Source organism: Notolepis coatsorum (assembly GCF_963971535.1).
Source record: "Notolepis coatsorum genome assembly, chromosome: 19".
NCBI classification, from domain to species: Eukaryota; Metazoa; Chordata; class Actinopteri; order Aulopiformes; family Paralepididae; genus Notolepis; species Notolepis coatsorum.
The window spans coordinates 22,462,183-22,481,981 of record NC_140183.1 but is presented as its reverse complement, the minus strand read 5'-3'; the positions used below and the strand labels follow the sequence as shown (position 1 = coordinate 22,481,981).

At 46.2% G+C, this 19,799-nt stretch overlaps 1 protein-coding gene across 1 annotated transcript; it reads right to left on the bottom strand.

Moving 5' to 3' along the window:
- Positions 1-402: 402 nt before the first annotated feature.
- On the bottom strand, positions 403-6,947 carry LOC311246685 (desmin; the record flags this gene model as incomplete). Its single annotated transcript, XM_084336889.1, has 11 exons — positions 403-471; positions 2,218-2,257; positions 2,493-2,617; positions 2,832-2,942; positions 3,090-3,200; positions 3,313-3,447; positions 3,849-3,944; positions 4,348-4,467; positions 4,891-5,040; positions 5,297-5,456; positions 6,730-6,947. The coding sequence occupies 11 exons, from the start codon at positions 6,945-6,947 to the stop codon at positions 463-465; spliced, it is 1,275 nt and encodes a 424-aa protein (XP_084193015.1). The 3' UTR covers positions 403-462.
- Positions 6,948-19,799: the final 12,852 nt, after the last annotated feature.

Below are 19,799 nucleotides of genomic sequence, written 5' to 3'. Positions count from 1 at the left end.
TATAACAGGCATTCAAGTATTATTCTATTGTCTATCTTCATAAGGAACCTTCAAGCAGAACAAAAAACATAAAAGAGATATCAAACAGGACACAGACAAGGTCATTGAATGCTGATAGCTTTATTTGCAGCTTGTAGAAAAAGGGGGAGTGTAAGACACACACAGAAGCATAGAGACCCCGGTGTCGAGGATCCCAAGACACACGGGAGCCCTATGGACGAGGCTGGACTCAGTAGCAAGGGGTCATTATTTGTGGTCATCATGTCCAGGTCAAAGGTTAAAGGTCAGTGCACAGACATGGGGTTGGTCAGTACAAAGCTTGGGGGTGGTGTGGGGTTAATGATGGAAGGAGACCACATGGCCAATCGTGCTTAGTTTTCATCATCGCTGTCTGAATCGCCTGCGCCGGTGACGGTGATCAGCTGCTCATGATGTTCCGTCTCCTCGTTACCGTCCTCGGTTCTAACAGTTCTGAGGGAGAAGCACAGCAGGAACGCAACTTCAAACAACCAGGAGATGTTCATTATATAGCAGAACAACCAGGAGATGTTCATTATAGAGCAGAACAACCAGGAGATGTTCATTTTATAGCAGAACAACCAGGAGATGTTCATTTTATAGCAGAACAACCAGGATATGTTCAATATATAGCAGAATAAGAAGGAGTTGTTCATTATATAGCAGAATAACCAGGAGATGTTCAATATATAGCAGAATAAGAAGGAGATGTTCAATATATAGAAGAATTTGTGGTGTGGATGGATAGATAGCACTATCCAGGCACTACACAGGGGGAAGATTAAACAGTTACTCATTTATCAAACATTACCGTGGCCTCTACAGTTAAAAAAGAAACCCACACACACGTACTGAGGTAAGCGTGCAAAATCAGTGCTTCTTGTGCTGCGGGTCTGGACCTCAAATGAGCTGTCGATTGATTGTGATTCTGTTGGGTCCCCACATGACAAGAGCGTGATTTAATGCGCTTGGGTTCCAGGGAGTCCCTGCTCTAAACAAGAAGACAGATACCCGATGTTACCTTTACCTAATCAGTACCGTTCGTCTCTCCGTCAGTTCCACCGCCTGTCCAGCATAGGTGTCCATGGTGGCGTCATATCCATTGCGACCAGTGGCAATGCCCTTTGCTCCACCAGGACCCATTCCTACAACACTAGAGTCGGCACCACCCATGCCATTTGGACCCATCCTTCCTGTACTGCCGTTTCCTCCGTCACCCCCCACACCACCATCCAGTCCGGCACGGCCTGCTCCTACACCGGTTCCATATCCGCCCATTTCCCCAGTGCCTGCACCTCCAGCCACTTCCTCTCCAGCCACTTCCTCTCTGCCAGCACCACCCATGCCAGATGGGCCATCTAAGCCGCCATCACCCCTGGGACCCATTCCCGCAGCAGCACCATCAGGACCCATTCCTGCAGCAGCACCACCTGCAGCACCACCGCTACCATTTCTACCATTTGCTCCAGCACCAGATCCCCTATTGCCCCCAGCACCAGAGCCCATGGCGTCAGCCCCCATGCCTCCACCTACACCGCCAATGCCCACACCCCCGGCACTAGCTCCCAATCCTTCGTTGCCAAAGCCTCCGCCCACACCACCGGCACCAACTCCACCGGTACCAACTCCACCGGCTCCAACTCCACCGGCTCCAACTCCACCGGCTCCAACTCCACCGGCACCAACTCCACCGGCGCCAACTCCACCGGCCCTACTAATGTCTCCTGCCCCACCGATGCTTCCTACACCACCCAGACCAGCAGTGCTCTTGCCTCCATTAGCACCAGCACCACCCATCCCTCCTGTGCCCGCACCCATGCCTACTCCTCCACCCATTCCTATTCCTCCACCCATGCCATTTGCAATCATACCACCGCCCATGCCGCGAGCACCACCCATACCACCTCCCAGGCCGCCAGCACCACCCATACCACCGCCCACGCTGCCAGCACCACCCATACCACCGCCCAGGCCGCCAGCACCACCCATGCCGCCAGCACCACCCATACCACCGCCCACGCTGCCAGCACCACCCATACCACCGCCCATGCCGCCAGCACCACCCATACCACCGCCCACGCTGCCAGCACCACCCATACCACCGCCCATGCCGCCAGCACCACCCATGCCTCCTCCACCCATACTCATCCCAGAGCTAATTGCGGTCATACTGCCACTGGTAATACACATGGTGCTCACCATGCCAGACAGCCGCAAGTCTTCCCCCTCAATCAGTTTTCTGTAAAAGAAAAGAGGAAAAAATTTAAGCATTATCTCTCCGGTATATTAATGAGCACTTCCTAATACATTTCATTCAGTAGAACTACATACATTTCCTCATCATCAAATTATTTGAATCGCAAACATACATTTTTCTATGTGGAATAAAGAACATGACTTGCGGCTGGTAACATGCTGCACTGGTTTAGCAACAAGGCAGTGAGCCTGATGTCAGCTGGTCGTCCTTGTCTCACCTGTAGGTTGTGATCTCAATCTCCAGAGACATCTTGACGTTGAGGAGGTCCTGGTACTCGCGCAGGTGCAGAGCGATCCTCGCCTTGGTGGATTTCAGCTCCAGCTTCAGGGCCTCGATCCGTGCCTGTTACGTAACATAGACAGAGCCACAGGGGCAAGACTGACATGCTGTGCTGCATGTGCATTGCTTTGAGTCTTTTCAGTCTATGTGTGTGTGTGTGTGTGTGTGTGTGTGTGTGTGTGTGTGTGTGTGTGTGTGTGTGTGTGTGTGTGTGTGTGTGTGTGTGTGTGTGTGTGTGTGTGTGTTTATATTTAAATGTGTGAGCCTGTCCTCCAACCTGTAGGTCTTCTATTTCCTTCTTGTATCTCTGCTGAGTCTCTAGAACCTTGGCCTCTAGAGCATCATTCTTGGTCCTCAGGGAATCCAGCTCTGACTCTCTGCTTTGGATCTTGAGAAACAGTAAAGCATGTTGAAGCACGTTTTTTCTAAAAGCTCTGTGGATGTATTCTTAAAAAGAAAAGAAAAAAGATGACTACATGTATAACATTTTTAGTACTGCATCATTTTCAATATTTCTTTCACATTTAATACTTACATCCTTTTTGGCGCCTGCTATCTCTTCTCTGACGCTACGAACCACGTCGACATGCCTGCCCGTCTTGCTGGTCAGGTCTTGGAACTTGTTCTGATACCATGAATCCATTTCCTAGAAATATATCGAGTGGACGCTTCTTAAGTGTCTCAAAGATTTAATTTAGCTTAAAATCCAATGTTTCCTTTTTATATCTTTAGTTCATGTTAAGTTGGCGTTATTTTACCTGTAGGTTTTTAGCTGCAATGTCGTCATACTGGCTCTGGATCTGTTTGAGCGCGTTGGACAGGTCGGGCAGGACGAACGAGCTCTCGGTGGTTGCGTGAGCTGCGTAGATCTGTTTCATCAGTTCCTCGATCTCCTGAGAGTTGGGGAAATATGACATCATCAGCACAACAGGCACCAACGCATCTAAGCCTCTAAAATGAATTAATTAAAGGTGCTATACATAACATTCAGCCACTAGATGTCACACTAGAGCATCAGCATCTCATGTGCATCCAATCAGGTGCATTCCACATGGGGAAATGGGAAGTAGGGAGGGGATACATGCACAAATAATAACATTCATTTTGATAAATTCATGAATCAATATTTTTTTTGGTGGGGGGGGGAAGCAATACTGCACCTTTCTAAAAGCTCTGTGCATGTATTTCTTATTTTTCAAATTTTTAATGATACTATTTATCTCTTTATCTACTCGTTAGAAAAACTGTATCTACAGCACCTTTAATGAATGAGCCACTGTGTTCTAAAACCCACCTGTACGTGGACCCGTTTCAGGAATTCAATTTCTATTTCCAGCTGCTCCAGCTGTTTCTCCAAGGTTATACGTGAAGAGGTGGCCTTGTCGACGTCCTGAAACAGACACAACCTTTAATAGGGTACCTCTTTTCTTGCCCCTGACACATTCTGACCACATTCCGACCACATTCTGACCACATTCTGATATGTGTGTTTGTGATTATAAGAATTTCATTATGAGAAAATATAAATGGCTAATCCCTTACAAAAAAGCAGCATGGTAGTAATGTTGACCGTGGTACCATAATTTACCATGGTACTGCCATGGTAATAGTCATGCATCACCATGGTACAATCTTTGCACTTACATAATATCACGGTATAATAATCCAATTGAAATGATGATACTGATGGTAATATTATAGTTTCCATGATACATTGGTTGCTACCACCACGCAGAATGATGGAAATACCTTGATACTGTTTCTTAAGGGAACGTATTGGCGCTATAACGTACCGGACGGAAGGCTTCGATGTCCAGCTCCGCCTTCCGCCTGAGCTCCATGGCCTCCTCGTACCGGATCCTGATGGCCTCCAGCTGAAGGCCGGCGGCCCCCTTAGCAGCCAGGGAAATGTCCTGGAGAGACAGAGAGAGACCAACACACACACTCTTCCATCACATGTTTTGTTGGAGGTGTGTGCCAGGGTTTATGCATGAGCCAATACTGTGTGTGTGTGTGTGCGTGTGTGTGTGTGTGTCTGTATCTCATTTCTGTGTAGTGATAGAGCAGGTAAAACATTGGAAAAGCATGATATTACTGTTCCACAACAATAATGAGATGTCAAATTATTACTGTTGTAGCCTACTGTACTTGTGCTGTATAATGACAATGCATTTGAATCTAATCTAATCCATTTATTACATTTCCGTTGACATTTCTCATATATCAACACATAGCTTAGCAACCATTGTTTTGCACATAGCAGCCATTGTGTCATCCAACATGGAGGAAAGCCGGACATTCTAAACACCCAGTGAAAGGCCTCTACTCTGTCTCACCCTCTGGACCCTCATCTGGTCAGCGACCTTCTGCAGCTCCCTCAGCTGCTCCTCGTAGAGGAGGCGCAGGCCGCTGGGCTTCTCGAAGCGGTTCAGGTAGGCCTCGATCTCCAACTCCAGCAGCTTGTTCTGCTGCTCCAGTGAACGCACCTACGAGGAGCAGGAAAGTGGGTTTTTAAAAAGCTCAGTATGTGTCACGACGGTTCAAGTGTGACACCTCCTCCATACGCCTCCTGCCCATGTGCTCACAGGAGTGAGGATAATATGCCCCCGTTTTGCTATGAAAGAGCGGCTTTTCTTTCACACAGCGCTGATCTCTCGTGGCACATGCAGACAGATTCTATGTAATCCCAGCTGAGGAAGAGGCGTGGGGGGTTAGAGTGTCCAGGTTTGAAGGAGGTCGTACCTTCTCGATATAGATAGCCAGTCTATCATTGAGGACGACCATTTCCTGTCTTTCACCGGAGCGGGTGGTGAGGAAGGCCTGGTTCTCGGCAGCGGCCTCGTCCAGGTCCATGACGGGCTCTCCGCCAAACCCCACACAGACCATGGCCCCCGCGCCCACGCTGCAACCACAGACAGACAAAGCTTTGTGACAAACGAGGGTCGCCGGGCATCGAATCGGTATCAGCACATGATTTATCATGACGTTAAGGTTACAGTAACATGAGAGGTTGCGCTCACTCGCATGTCATAAAGCATCATGATGAGCAGTGCCCTGAGTCTCGTACCTCATCATGTCAATACACTTCAGGAGTGACATTCCATTTGCCCCCCCCTGGTTCAAAAGCGCCTATACTATTGTCATGGAGACTATGATATCTTGCAATACAATTCAATCAGTTTATAGATAGATAGATAGATAGATAGATAGATAGATAGATAGATAGATAGATAGATAGATAGATAGATAGATAGATAGATAGATAGATAGATAGATAGATAGATAGATAGATAGATAGATAGATAGATAGATAGATAGTAGGGATGTCCGATATTATCGGCCGACCGATATTATCGGCCGATATCGGCAGTAAAATGTGATATCGGAAAATATCGGTATCGGTAAAAAAAAAAAAAAAAAAAATGTTTAACCTTTATTTACCCAGACAAGCAAGTAAGAACCAATTCTTATTTTATTTATTGTCAAAAGTATGCATGTTGGTTTAATTCAACAACTTGTATGTTAATTTTAACTTTTTTAATGATCATATTTTGCACAGATAATGCTTACATTTAGAAAGCCTTTTGAATGCATCCAGTGAAATTATTAGTTACCTGAAATTATTCCGTTTTTTTTGGGGGAAACCCTGCATATATCGGTATCGGTTGATATCGGTATCGTATCGGTATCGGAAATTAAGAGTTGGACAATATCGGAATATCGGTATCGGTAAAAAAGCCAATATCGAGCATCCCTAATAGATAGATAGATAGATAGATAGATAGATAGATAGATAGATAGATAGATAGATAGATAGATAGATAGATAGATAGATAGATAGATAGATAGATAGATAGATAGATAGATAGATAGATAGATAGATAGATAGATAGATAGATAGATAGATAGATAGATAGATAGATAGATAGATAGATAGATAGATAGATAGATAGATAGATAGATAGATAGATAGATAGATAGATAGATAGATAGATGCTCCTCAAATATGGATATATTAAAGAAATATAATAGATTATAAATTGTTGCTATTTTATTTATACTTCTCTATACTTTGGCTTTTGGGAATCCACCAAGCATCCACAAAATGGAACATGTTAAATAATGTTAAACCAGTGAGCCCTTCAGGCCTCTGTGTGACTGGCTGCGTGGCTCACCTGATTCCCCCCATGCGGGGTTTGCGTGCAGCAGAGACGGTCCTTCGTCCCGTCGTCTCGACACGCATGGCCCCGGCGCCGTGGGACAAGCTGGCCGAGGCGTGGCGGACCTCTTTCCTGGTGGGGGACGGGCTGGACACCCTGACCTGGTAGGACTCGCTGCTGCTGTCCTCAAAGTGACGGCGGTACGATGAGATCCTTTCTGGGCTGTAACTCATGGTGACGGCTGTTGTGTGTCTCCTCTCTGTGTCTCTGGATGGAAGGGTTGGAAGGATACTCTGCTCAGGCCCCGACTTCTTAGATGTGCTTCACTGTTACTCCTTTTGCTGCTGCAGCTCTCGACACTCCCAGCCTGTCTCCCGTCCCAGCTTTTATACTCTCAGAGCCAGTGGCGTCAGCCGGGCCCTGGTTCAGCCCAGGACTGCTGCCCGATACATGAGCCCACGCCTCTGGAATCTCTAGCCTGGGCTTGACCTGCACGTCAGACATCTGTCAGCAGCCTGCGAGGAGCTGAGTGGGATGATGGAACAGAGGAGGTGAATATAATGCTGGAATTGAGACACTATTAGAATCATATATAATAGTTAGGGATGTCCGATATTATCGGCCTACCGATATTACCGGCCGATATCGGCATTAAAATGTGATATCGGAAAATATCGGTATCGGTTTTCAAAAAAAAAAAAAATGTATTTCAATTTTCTTTTTACATTTCTATAACCTTTATTTACCCAGGCAAGCAAGTAAGAACAAATTCTGATTTTATTTATTGTCAAAAGTATGCATAATGTTGTGTTAATTCCACAACAAGAGATATGTAATGTTAATTACCTGAAATTATTTAAAAAATTTGGGGGGGAAACCCTGCATATATCGGTATCGATTGATATCGGTTGATATCGGTATCAGAAATTAAGAGTTGGACAATATCGGTATATCGGTATCGGTAAAAAAGCCAATATCGAGCATCCCTAATAATAGTATAGTATAGTATAGTATAGTATAGTATAGTATAGTATAGTATAGTATAGTATAGTATAATGTATAGTATAGTATATATTACTGTTTACATGCCTGTATGATGGCCATGTACAATAAAACTATAATGGTAAATGGTCTGCATTTATATAGATCTTTTATCCAAAGCACTTTATAACGTATGCCTCACATTCACCCATTCATTCACTCACCAACGGCAAAGGCAACCATGCAACCTGCCGACCTGCTCATTGGGAGCAGACAGCAGAGACAAGTGTCTTGCTCAAGCACACTCTGACACACACCCGGGAAGCCTTAAGGTCCCCCTATAGGGGGACCCTGCTTTTCTTTATCATAAATCGATCAATAGAGACCGTATTAGATCCCCAATTATCATATCATGGGGTATCATTGGAAAGCCACACTCATTGGCTACAACCCTGTGCAAAGATTTTCGAGATCGCCAATTGACGGAGCTAGAGCCCCAGGAGTCGGGGGTGGTAATGTGTACTTTTGCGTACTTTGGGGCACGCCTCACATATCGGCATGTAACTCGAGAACCGCTGAACGGATTTTGTCACCTGAAAGGGCAATCGACAGGCAACAAATAGGGCTTTAATTATATCTATATATTGTATTAAAAGAAATGCACACCCGAGCCACTAGAGGTCGGCAAAGAATCGTCCACATGTGGGTTCTTGGATGTTAAGAGGTCAATGTTTTTAAATATTCTTTTTTTGTAGCCAAGAGTAAAGACCATAACCCTATCAAAAACAGTAGTCAAATGTATGTATCGGAAAATGCTAATTATCGATAAAAACCGCAAGAAATTACTAAATCCAGATTCAACCCTGCCATTGGAAAGAGGAGCATTTTCCCTATCCATAGGTGTATGATTTAGCCATAATAAGGTCAAGGTCAAGTTCAAGGTCAAATATGAATTTATAATTAAAGTCGATTATCATTAATTACTGTATCTACAAATCCTTCTGTTTAATCATCTTCCTGCGGTTCATTTGCTTAGATTTTTTGTACACATGATCTCAATAAGGTGGTGAATGAGCTCAGTGAGCATTTTCTCCTACCCGTATAAATTTTTGATCATCATCATCAAAATCATAATTAATCATAATTAATTTATTCATTACAATTGAATAATTACTAGTAACAGACACAATATTTCTGACACTGGAAATACATACCCCCAGGTCCCTAGATGTTCCTAGATACCAAGAACATGCAAATTGACCTTGCAGAAGTTGAGCAATCTTCCATTTACTTAGGCATGTACCTTTAGGTGAAAACGGTCTACAGATTTTTAATCGAACCGGGAACCGCTCTACCTCCTGAGCCAGTGTATATACCAACCATATATATATTTATCTACAACCATTGGATATACTGAATCTGCATATATCCCTGTTCAAATACCTGTATACATACCTGTCACGATGGGGTTAGGTAGAATGCAATAATACAGAAAGGGAAGGAATGGAGGAGGCAGAGGCGAGGAGTGAAGCTTGGAGAATGATGTTTACTGTAGAATCCAGTGCAATACAAGGAAAAATACAGAAACTAAATAACAAACTTCACAATACAAAACAACAAACACTAAGACTTACTAGAGGGAGAACGGTGCGACACGACGTGGAGGAACAGGGGGTAACTGGAGGAATGTCGCCACAACAAAAGGGAGACAGACAGACACCTAAATAAATACCCCGACTAATTACCAATTAAGAACACCTGGCCAACACAGAATCACAAACAACACCTAGACAATAAGCAAAGCACAACTAAACACAACTAAACACAAAAGCAACTCCTAACAACCCAAAACCGTGTATGACATCACACCAGGGAAGGGAAAGACAATGACAGTACACACCATGACATCACATTAATCAAACTATTAATTATAGTTAACACAGTAGTCAGGATGTCCAGTGTACTGGAGCGCACCGATTGTTTGTCACCACTAGAGGGTGGTAGGGCGCCAATGTCAGGCCGAGGGCCAATGTCAGATCGAGGGCATTGCCCAAAGTTAGGTGGAGGGTACTGCCCAGTGTTACCATCCTGCCCAGTCCAGCCAGGACCGGGCCTAGGATCCTGACAGTACCCCCCCCTCAACGGGTGGCTTCCAGACACCCGAAAACAACGTCCATAAGCAGGTGAGGGAGGAAGCCGGAACCCCGGAGAGGACCCAGGGAGAGGACCCGAAGACGAGGGACCAGGAGGCCGAGCGAAAACCCCAGGAGGGGCATAGCAGCCAGGGGGGTAGAAAACGGGCGCAGATGCCCGGAGAGGGGGGGTGGGGACGGGAGCAGAGGCCCGGGGAGGAGGACTGGACCTGGGAACAGAGGTCCGACGAGGGGGGGTGGGGATGGGCACCGAGACCCGGGGAGGGGGGCAGAACCTGAGAACCGAGGCCCGGCGAGGGGGAGTGGGGACGGGCACCGAGGCCCGACGAGGGGGGGTGGGTACAGGTGTAGAAGCCCGGGAAGGGGAGCTGGACCCTGGAGCAGGATCCCGGGCGAGAGACCCTCCAGCCGCCGGACTCGGGGCCGGTTCAGGAGAGCCGGACCGGACCACGGCGAAGACCCCGGCGAGGACCCCGGCGAGGACCAGGACGCTGATCACGGCGCAGAGCTGGACCAGACGGGGAGCCAGGATCCGTCGAAGAGCCGGGAGCCGGCACGGCAGCCGGACCAGGTGTAGGGGCCGGGCATGGCGTGGAGACCGGATCGGTCTCGGCGGCGAGGCGTGGTGTAGGATCCAGAGATGAGGAGCCAGGATCCGTCGAGGAGACGGGAGCCGGCACGGCAGCCGGACCAGGTGGAGAGGCCGGGCAGGGCGTGGAGACCGGATCGGTCTCGGCGGCGAGGCGTGGTGTAGGATCCGGGGATGAGGAGCCAGGACCCAGAGCAGAGGCTGGACTGGGCGTGGAAGCTGGACCAGCTGTGGAGGCCTTACTAGCCATACTAGCCTCGGGGGCTAGGCTAACTGTGGGCCCTGGACTCACTGTGGGAACTGTGCTAGCTGAGAATGCCTGGCTAGCTGCTGAGGCTAAGCTAACAGTCGGGGAGAGCCTAGCAGCTCCTGTCCTAATAGCCCTCCTAGACCTGCTAGCTGCAGAGACCTGACTAGCTTGGGACATCTGGTCCGTCTCAGCTACCAGGCTCACCCTGAACCTGGAGCCTAGGTTGGCAGTGGGCGTCTGGTTAGCTACTGTAGCGGGGCTAACAGGCGGAGCTAGGTTAGCTGGGAGTGGCTGGTTAGCTATTGACACGAAGCTAACGGGCGGAGCTAGGTTAGCTGGGAGTGGCTGGTTAGCTATTGACACGAAGCTAACGGGCGGAGCTAGGTTAGCTGGGAGTGGCTGGTTAGCTATTGACACAAAGCTAACCGGCGGAGCTATGTTAGCTGGGGATGCCTGGCTAGCTTGGGACATCTGGTCCGTCTCCGGTACTAGGCTCACCCTGAACCTGGAGCCTAGTCTGGCAGTGGAGACTGTGCTAGCTGGAGACATCTGGTCTGTCTCAGATACTAGGCTCACCCTGAACCTGGAGCCTAGTCTGGCAGTGGAGACTGTGCTAGCTTGAAACGGCCGGTTAGCTATTGAAACGAAGCTAACGGGCGGAGCTAGGTTAGCTGGGAGTGGCTGGTTAGCTCTTGACACTAAGCTAACCGGCGGAGCTATGTTAGCTGTGGACGTCTGGTTAGCTGTATGAGCGGAGCTAACGGGTAGAGCTGTACCAACTGGGGACGTCTGGCCATCTATAGTGGCGGAGCTAACAGGCGGAGCTGTGCTAACTGGAGACGACCGGTTAGCTATTGGCACGAAGCTAACCGGCGGAGCTAGGTTAGCTGGGAGTGGCTGGTTAGCTCTTGACACTAAGCTAACCGGCGGAGCTATGTTAGCTGTGGACGTCTGGTTAGCTGTATGAGCGGAGCTAACGGGTAGAGCTGTACCAACTGGGGACGTCTGGCCATCTATAGTGGCGGAGCTAACAGGCGGAGCTGTGCTAACTGGAGACGACCGGTTAGCTATTGGCACGAAGCTAACCGGCGGAGCTAGGTTAGCTGTGGACGTCCGACCGGCGATGGACATCCGAGCAATCTCAGCGGCTGTGGGAGGATCTAGGCTGACCGTAAGCCTGAGAACAGTCGGCAGACTAGCTACCCCAGCCTTCGGCTTATGCTTCTCCATGAGGACAGCAACATGTTCAGCCATCTCCCACATCGCCGTCTGCAGTGTCGGATTCTCAGTGGCGACCTGGTCGATCTTCCGGAGTAGGAACCCCCATTTGGCCAGTGAGTAACTCTTCATGTCACCGGCCATCAGGGCCAGGACAACGGTGATGGTATCGCTCGCCCTTCCTGCTGCATTCGTTAATGTTGGTGGCGACATTCTGTCACGATGGGGTTAGGTAGAATGCAATAATACAGAAAGGGAAGGAATGGAGGAGGCAGAGGCGAGGAGTGAAGCTTGGAGAATGATGTTTACTGTAGAATCCAGTGCAATACAAGGAAAAATACAGAAACTAAATAACAAACTTCACAATACAAAACAACAAACACTAAGACTTACTAGAGGGAGAACGGTGCGACACGACGTGGAGGAACAGGGGGTAACTGGAGGAATGTCGCCACAACGAAAGGGAGACAGACAGACACCTAAATACCCCGACTAATTACCAATTAAGAACACCTGGCCAACACAGAATCACAAACAACACCTAGACAATAAGCAAAGCACAACTAAACACAACTAAACACAAAAGCAACTCCTAACAACCCAAAACCGTGTATGACATCACACCAGGGAAGGGAAAGACAATGACAGTACACACCATGACATCACATTAATCAAACTATTAATTATAGTTAACACAGTAGTCAGGATGTCCAGTGTACTGGAGCGCACCGATTGTTTGTCACCACTAGAGGGTGGTAGGGCGCCAATGTCAGGCCGAGGGCCAATGTCAGATCGAGGGCATTGCCCAAAGTTAGGTGGAGGGTACTGCCCAGTGTTACCATCCTGCCCAGTCCAGCCAGGACCGGGCCTAGGATCCTGACACATACCTGTATATATCCCGGACCCATACCTACTCTTACATTTACATTTAGTCATTTCGCTGACGCTTTTATCCAAAGCGACTTACAAGTTCTGTACGACAAGTGGAAGGGCACAACTCAGCTGAGTAACATCAGTAACATCAGCTGAGTAACAATGTTACTAGTTATACCACTGGCCAGTATGGCTTACCATAGTACATTTATACCTGTATCACTGTATATAATTATACTGTACATACATCAGTTTAGAATATATTACTCAGTAGCTTGTTATATCACATTTAATAACTTGTACATTGTATGCACTTTACTGTTACATTTGCACTCTGGTTAGATGCCAACTTCTTTTCGTTGTACTGTGCTGTATAATGAAAATACAATCTAATCAAATTGAATCAAATCGAATCGAATCTAATGTCAGTGGTGGAAAGTAAAAAAGTACTGTATTTAAGTACAACTTTGAGCTACTTGTACTTTACGTGAGTATTTTCATTTTAGGGAACTTTATACTTTTACTCCACTACATTTCAAAGGAAATATTGCACTTTTTATTCCACTACATTTATCTGAACCAAGAAGACACCAAGATTATATACTTTCACATTTGAAGCTGTCAACTTCAAGAGGATGTAATCAGAGCAGCATAACTGGACCACATACCACTTTAAAGGTCCCATGCATTGCTATTCCTTGCACTATATGGGCAACTTTACACAATTCCTGTGAGTCTATGGAACACATCTGTAAAGTTTTTTTCAAAAGAATTCACTGTTTTATTTTAATCAAGTAGGGGAGAACGGGGGACGTTGTCACACTTTTTACTCTAGTGTGAATTGCTCATCATCAAAACATCTTTCAATAGTCATTCCTACATTAAATTATAGCTTAAGATGTTGGCTTGAAATGTGTATCCCTCGCATTTTCCAACGTATTGTAACAAAGAGTTAATCACCTATCAAAGACACTCTGACACATTGTGACAACCAACCCCATCATGGGGATGGTTGTCACAGACTATGGGGTTGGTTGTCACACCATGTGTTTTAATGGGAAAAATCTTAAAAAGAAGAAAAGAAGGCAGAACTAAATTTTAAAGTTTAATTGCATTGACAAGTTGACAAATACATAACTTAATGCATCTTAACATGATCATAAACAGGAAACACATCTTTAGGCTATCCTATATAACAAAATAAGAACACAATAAATCGGCATAATAATAATAGCGTGCACAGCATGTGACAACCAACCCCAAATAAAATGTGACGACCAACCCCAACTGGAATGTCTTGATAGCATCAAGACTAACAGCCATCTAACAACTAGTTAGCTAGCTAACAACAATCTAAACTATAGCTATCCCTTCACACTTTTTAAGGGTAATAATTGTTTCATTATAAACCAATTGTGTAAAAGCCTAGAAGAAAAATACTGAGGAGCGGAATATTTACAAATGGACATGAAAAACACAAAAAGTCCCCTCACCTCAAATTCAGCTGTTTCACTCCAAAGATGACAATGTAGGTGAACTCTGGACATTTAAATACCATAGTGTGGGAGACAGGACCCTCTGGTAGTAAAATATAATGAATGTGACAACCTACCCGTGTGACAACGTCCCCCGTTCTCCCCTACAAAGCAAACATTTTCAACCTCAGGATTTCATGCTGTTTGTGCTGGGCTCCGCCCATAAGCGCTTTGAGTGACAGTCACCCACACAGTCTGCGACTGGCAGACAGAGAGAGAGATAGAGAGATTGATGGGGATACTAATTAATTTTGCCGCGGAGGGGGCATAATCCCACGGGACAATGCATTGGTAACTTGTTTTAAATGACAATATATACCTCTGTGAATATTATTGCACGGATCGGAATACGGGCGTGCGCGTGGGAGCGTGCGCAAAGATAGGTCCCTCTCTCTCTCTCTCTCTCTCTCTCTCTCTCTCTCTCTCTCTCTACCAGGGAGCAGCCCCGCGCGTCAGGTTGTGTGTAAAATGCATGTGTGTTTGTGTTTCACACACTCCTGCACTGCGGTCCTCTCTCTCTCTCTCTCTCTCTCTCTCTCTCTCTCTCTCTCTCTCTCTCTCTCTCTCTCTCTCTCTACCAGGGAGAAGCCCCGCCCGCAGGTTGTGTGTAAAATAAGTGTGTATTTGTGTTTCACACACTCCTGCGCCGCGCTCCCTCTCTCTCTCTCTCTCTCTCTCTCTCTCTCTCTCTCTCTCTCTCTACCAGGGAGAAGCCCCGCGCATCAGGTTGTGTGTAAAATGCGTGTGTGTTTGTGTTTCCCCGTGCGCGCCGTCAGGTTGGGTGTAAAATGTGTGTGTGTTTGTTTCCCCCGACAGAAGCTCCTCTCTCTCTCTCTCTCTCTCTCTCTCTCTCTCTCTCTCTCTCTCTCTCTCTCTCTCTCTCTCTCTCTCTCCCTCTCTATCTCTCTCTCTCTCCCATTTTCTCTCTCTCTCTCTATCTCTCTCTCTCCCTCTCTCTCGCTCGCTTGTTCTCTGCCTCGCTTCACTTTGAGGAAGTGAAGGTATTTCCACTCGCTCTGCTGTTGAGGGGGCGGAGATATGCAAATCAGTACCTTATTCACGTCTTAATATGTATTTTCATGACACATTGCGTCCTGTGTTTTTGTCATATTTCGTCATTGCATATGTTTGTAATGTCCTTTTCCAATTACATTTGTCACATATAATTGTACTATATTCTATTGTGCTATATTTAATTTAGTTTATATCCCATTTAATTGTATTCAATATCTTTATTAAGTTGTAAAGCCCTGGCCTATATTTGATTTCATAATTATATTCTATTGTGCTTAACTTAGTTCATATTTCATTTTATATTACACCACCTCTTTATTGTGATTATAACCTAACCCTGCAGCATCCAAAGGAGTGAAGGAGAGGAGTTATTTTTCATTTAATAATAATAATAATAATAATAATAATAATAATAATAATAATAATAATAATAATAATAATAATAATAATAATAATAATAATAATAATAATAATAATAATAATAATAATAATAATAATAATAATAATAATAATAATAATAATCATGACGTTGCTTTAGTGCTGATCAGCACGCCTATCAGAAATAAATCTTTACTGTATGATAATCTCAGAACCAAGCATTTGAAATTACCTGGTTTAGTGCTTAGCTTTATTTCTAATAGTGTTCACTGCCAGACTTGGAGCAAATCACGCCACTTTGTTCCCCTGCGGTGGGGGGACATATTAGGGGGCGTGGTCAGTGACGTCGCAGGGGGGGGGTAGGGGGGGGCGCCCCCCCTTCCAATTTATTTTTTTCTAATACCAGGTGTGCAATACGCATTTTCCCAGGCGGTGGCGCCTCTTGTAAGAAGTGGTCATCGTGGAGCCAGGGCTTGTCCAGCTGCACGTTCGCTAATTTAATATAATGATACTAGTGATTTTTTTTTAACTCTGTCAAAATAAACGAGCTGCATAGGCATAATAAACTGTAAGCGACATATACATGTTTGCACTGTCTTTTTTCTATTATAAAGTGCCTCTCGAGACTCGGGTCCATAACACATAACAGATCAGTCATTTGATTGTAATGCAGGTGCTCGCATTATAAATCGAATGTATGCGAGACAAACAATGTAATCGTTTTGATGCATACATCTCTGCCCAGCCTACCCCACCTGTTGCTGTTGCGCCCCCGCACAGATAGACCCATATCCCCGCACCAGAACGCTACGACGGGGACGTCTCTAAATGTCATGCCTTTATTTTTCAATATTCACTAGTATTCGGACAACAGCCGCACACTTAAAGTGATACATCTAAAATCGCTTACCTTACCTGTCGGGGGTCCAGGATGGCTTGTTCGCCATCCGCCAGGAAAACCGCAGATATATTCCCAAAAATTATTCCAGGCCGCCATTTCTTTACCAACGGATTTCCAGTTCCGCGTTGACGCTTCCAACTGGTTCATGCGTCGGCTACACGCTGCTTTAATAATAATTCTGAAATCATGCAGGGGACATTTTCCGGGGACCCCCCCGCAAATTACGCCCTATTACCTCATTTAAATACGCGCCAATTGCACCGGATGCAATGCTGACGGAACGCCTGTGCCACCTAATTTCACCTGTTGCGTGTCCTCTGTGGATACCAAACAGAGTTTCAGAGCGATATGCACCGGCTTTCCATCGGAAAAAGCTGTGCAAACTCTTTGTGGATTCCGCCTTTAGTACATTCAATTGCAAATACTTCTGTACTTTTACTTAAGTAGAATTTCAGTGAGATTCAATCGGCTTGTACAGGCGGGAGGTCGACCCCATTGACTTTGCATTGGCGTGTGGCTAACTATCCGTAGCTAGTGTGAGGAACAGCATGGATTATGCTGAGAAAGAATTCTACCATCATCATCGGTTAGTAAGAAAATAGGGCTAGGGTTCCAAAAAACCTGAACTAGCCCTTTAATTTGTTTTGTGAATATTCAGTACCCACCTCTCAGTAGGCAGGCAGGCAGACTTGCTGCGTCTATACTTTCCGTAGCCGCATTTCTGGCAAGACGCTCTCTGATTGGCCGACGCCTGTTTCTACACTGGTTAAGCTTAGGCACTCTTTCGAAGTTGGTTAAGGTTAGAGTTTGTCTTAGAGCGTGACGGCAAGTTATTTCGACGGTTAAGCTTAGGCACTCTTTCGAAGTTGGTTAAGGTTAGAGTTTGTCTTAGAGCGTGACGGCAAGTTATTTCGACGGTTAAGCTTAGGCACTCTTTTGAAGTTGGTTAAGGTTAGAGTTTGTCTTAGAGCATGGCGATAGAACGCCAGGTAGTTTGCAGGCTGTTCAACGCGGAAATGGGCAAAGACACAGCTCGTCACGCGATTGGGCAACAGTGGCCAATCAGAGAGCGTCTGCCAGAAATGCGGCCACGGAAAGTATAGACGCAGACTTGCTGGGTCCAGTCTGTCATGGCAGCCAGCATTAGGTGCTGACGTGATCCACTCTGATGGGACGAAGGACTTTAATTGCACGCTGAGCTGAGTCTCGGGGATGACCTGATGAGGTCACGCGGCCGCAGACAGAGAAAGGACCCGATTTGACGTAAATTACTACTTATTAGTCTGGTCTGTTTTTAACATAAAAAAGGGATATGCAGGGGGGGGGTTGTGTGCAGGGGGTTAAGTGGTTCCCAGAGAGAATGGAGAGGGGGTTGGAGTCTGGAGTTCATGCTTGACAAGACAGAGATGTGAGGGAGGAAAACTGCGTTGTGGCCCGTGCAGAGAGACTGTCTGTTGACACCTAGAGGGGAAGTCAGAGAGAGACGGTCTGTTGACACCTAGAGGAGCAGTCAGAGAGACGGCCTGTTGACACCTAGAGCAGCAGTCAGAGAGACGGTCTGTTGAGACCTAGAGGAGCAGTCAGAGAGAGACTGTCTGTTGACACCTAGAGGAGCAGTCAGAGAGACGGTCTGTTGAGACCTAGAAGAGCACACACACACACACACACACACACACACACACATACACACACACACACACATACACGCATACATAATAATAATAGATTTCATTCATATAGCACACTTTAAACTCAGTGAGCTCTCAAGGTGCTTCACAGCAGAAGGAAAATAAAATAAAAAATAAAATAAAAGGTTTAAAACAAGAAAACATTCAAATGAATAAAATAAAAAGATAAGAATAAAAAGCTTTAAAACATAAACACATTTAATGAATGAATGAATAAAATTTAATAAAACAAAATAAAAAACAAAACATATGAGCAGATTAAAAAAACAGGCCCTAGTGGAAGGCAGAGTAAAATAAATGGGTTTTAAGGCTGGCCTTGAAGGCAGAAATGGAGACTGAGGCCTTGATGGACCCCGGCAGCTGATTCCACAGGCGCGGCCCCAGTGTGGAAAAAGCACGGTGCCCCATGGTTGACAGCCTAGTGCGTGGGATGGCGAGGAGGTTTTGGCTGCCAGACCTGAGTAACCTGGATGCAGGTTGGCCTTATAGACCAGCAGGAGAACCTTGAAGCTGATCCGCTGGTTAATTGGTAGCCAGTGAAGGGAATGGAGGACTGGTGTGATGTGTTGTGTTTTCCGGGTTTTGGACGTACTGTAACCTCTGGATGGTTTTGGAGGGAAGGCCTGCCAGCAGAGAGTTACAGTAGTCGATGCGGGAACTGACAAATGCACGGACCAGTTTTTCAGCGTCAGACTGGGAGAGTGAGGGTCTGAGTTTGGAGATGTTCCTCAGGTGGTAGAAGGAGGTTCGATAGACTGTTTTTATGTGTGCATCAAATGAAAGTGATGAGTCCAACTTTACACCCAGGCTGGTGACAAGTGAGGAGAGGGGGATGGAGTGATTGTTGATGGTGATATGGGTGATACCGGCCTGGTAGCGGCAACTGGTAGCCCGAGTGAGAGCCAGGTGTGAGTCAGGGGAGGTTTGGAGGTATATTTGGGTGTCATGGCATATGAGTGGAACTCGATGTTGTGGCTTCTTTTTTTAATTTGTATTATTATCTTTTTCCCTCTTCTTTTTACGTTTTTTTCTCCCATCCCAATGTTAGTCGTTATGCCAATTCCCAATCCCCTTCCTGGTCGTTGCGCACTCTACCCCCTACCGTCGGTCTGGGAGGGCGGAGACTATCACATGCTTCCTCCGACACATGTGTAGCCAGCCCACCGCTTCTTTTCACCTGGCAGCGCGGACACTCACTGGGAGAGTGTAACGTGTGGAAGGTCACACTACCTCTCCCAGATCCTTCCCTTGCTGTGCAGGCGCCCCGACCGAACTGTAGGAGTCGCTGTTTTACAACGACCAGGACCCACCCTCGCCGGGTTCCCACCCGCTAACACTGCCAATTGTGTTAGTATTAGGGATGTTCGATATTGGCTTTTTTACCGATACCGATATACCGATATTGTAACTCTTAATTTCCGATACCGATATCAACCGATACCGATATATGCAGGGTTCCCCCCCCCCCCAAAAAACTGAATAATTTCAGGTAATTAACATTACAT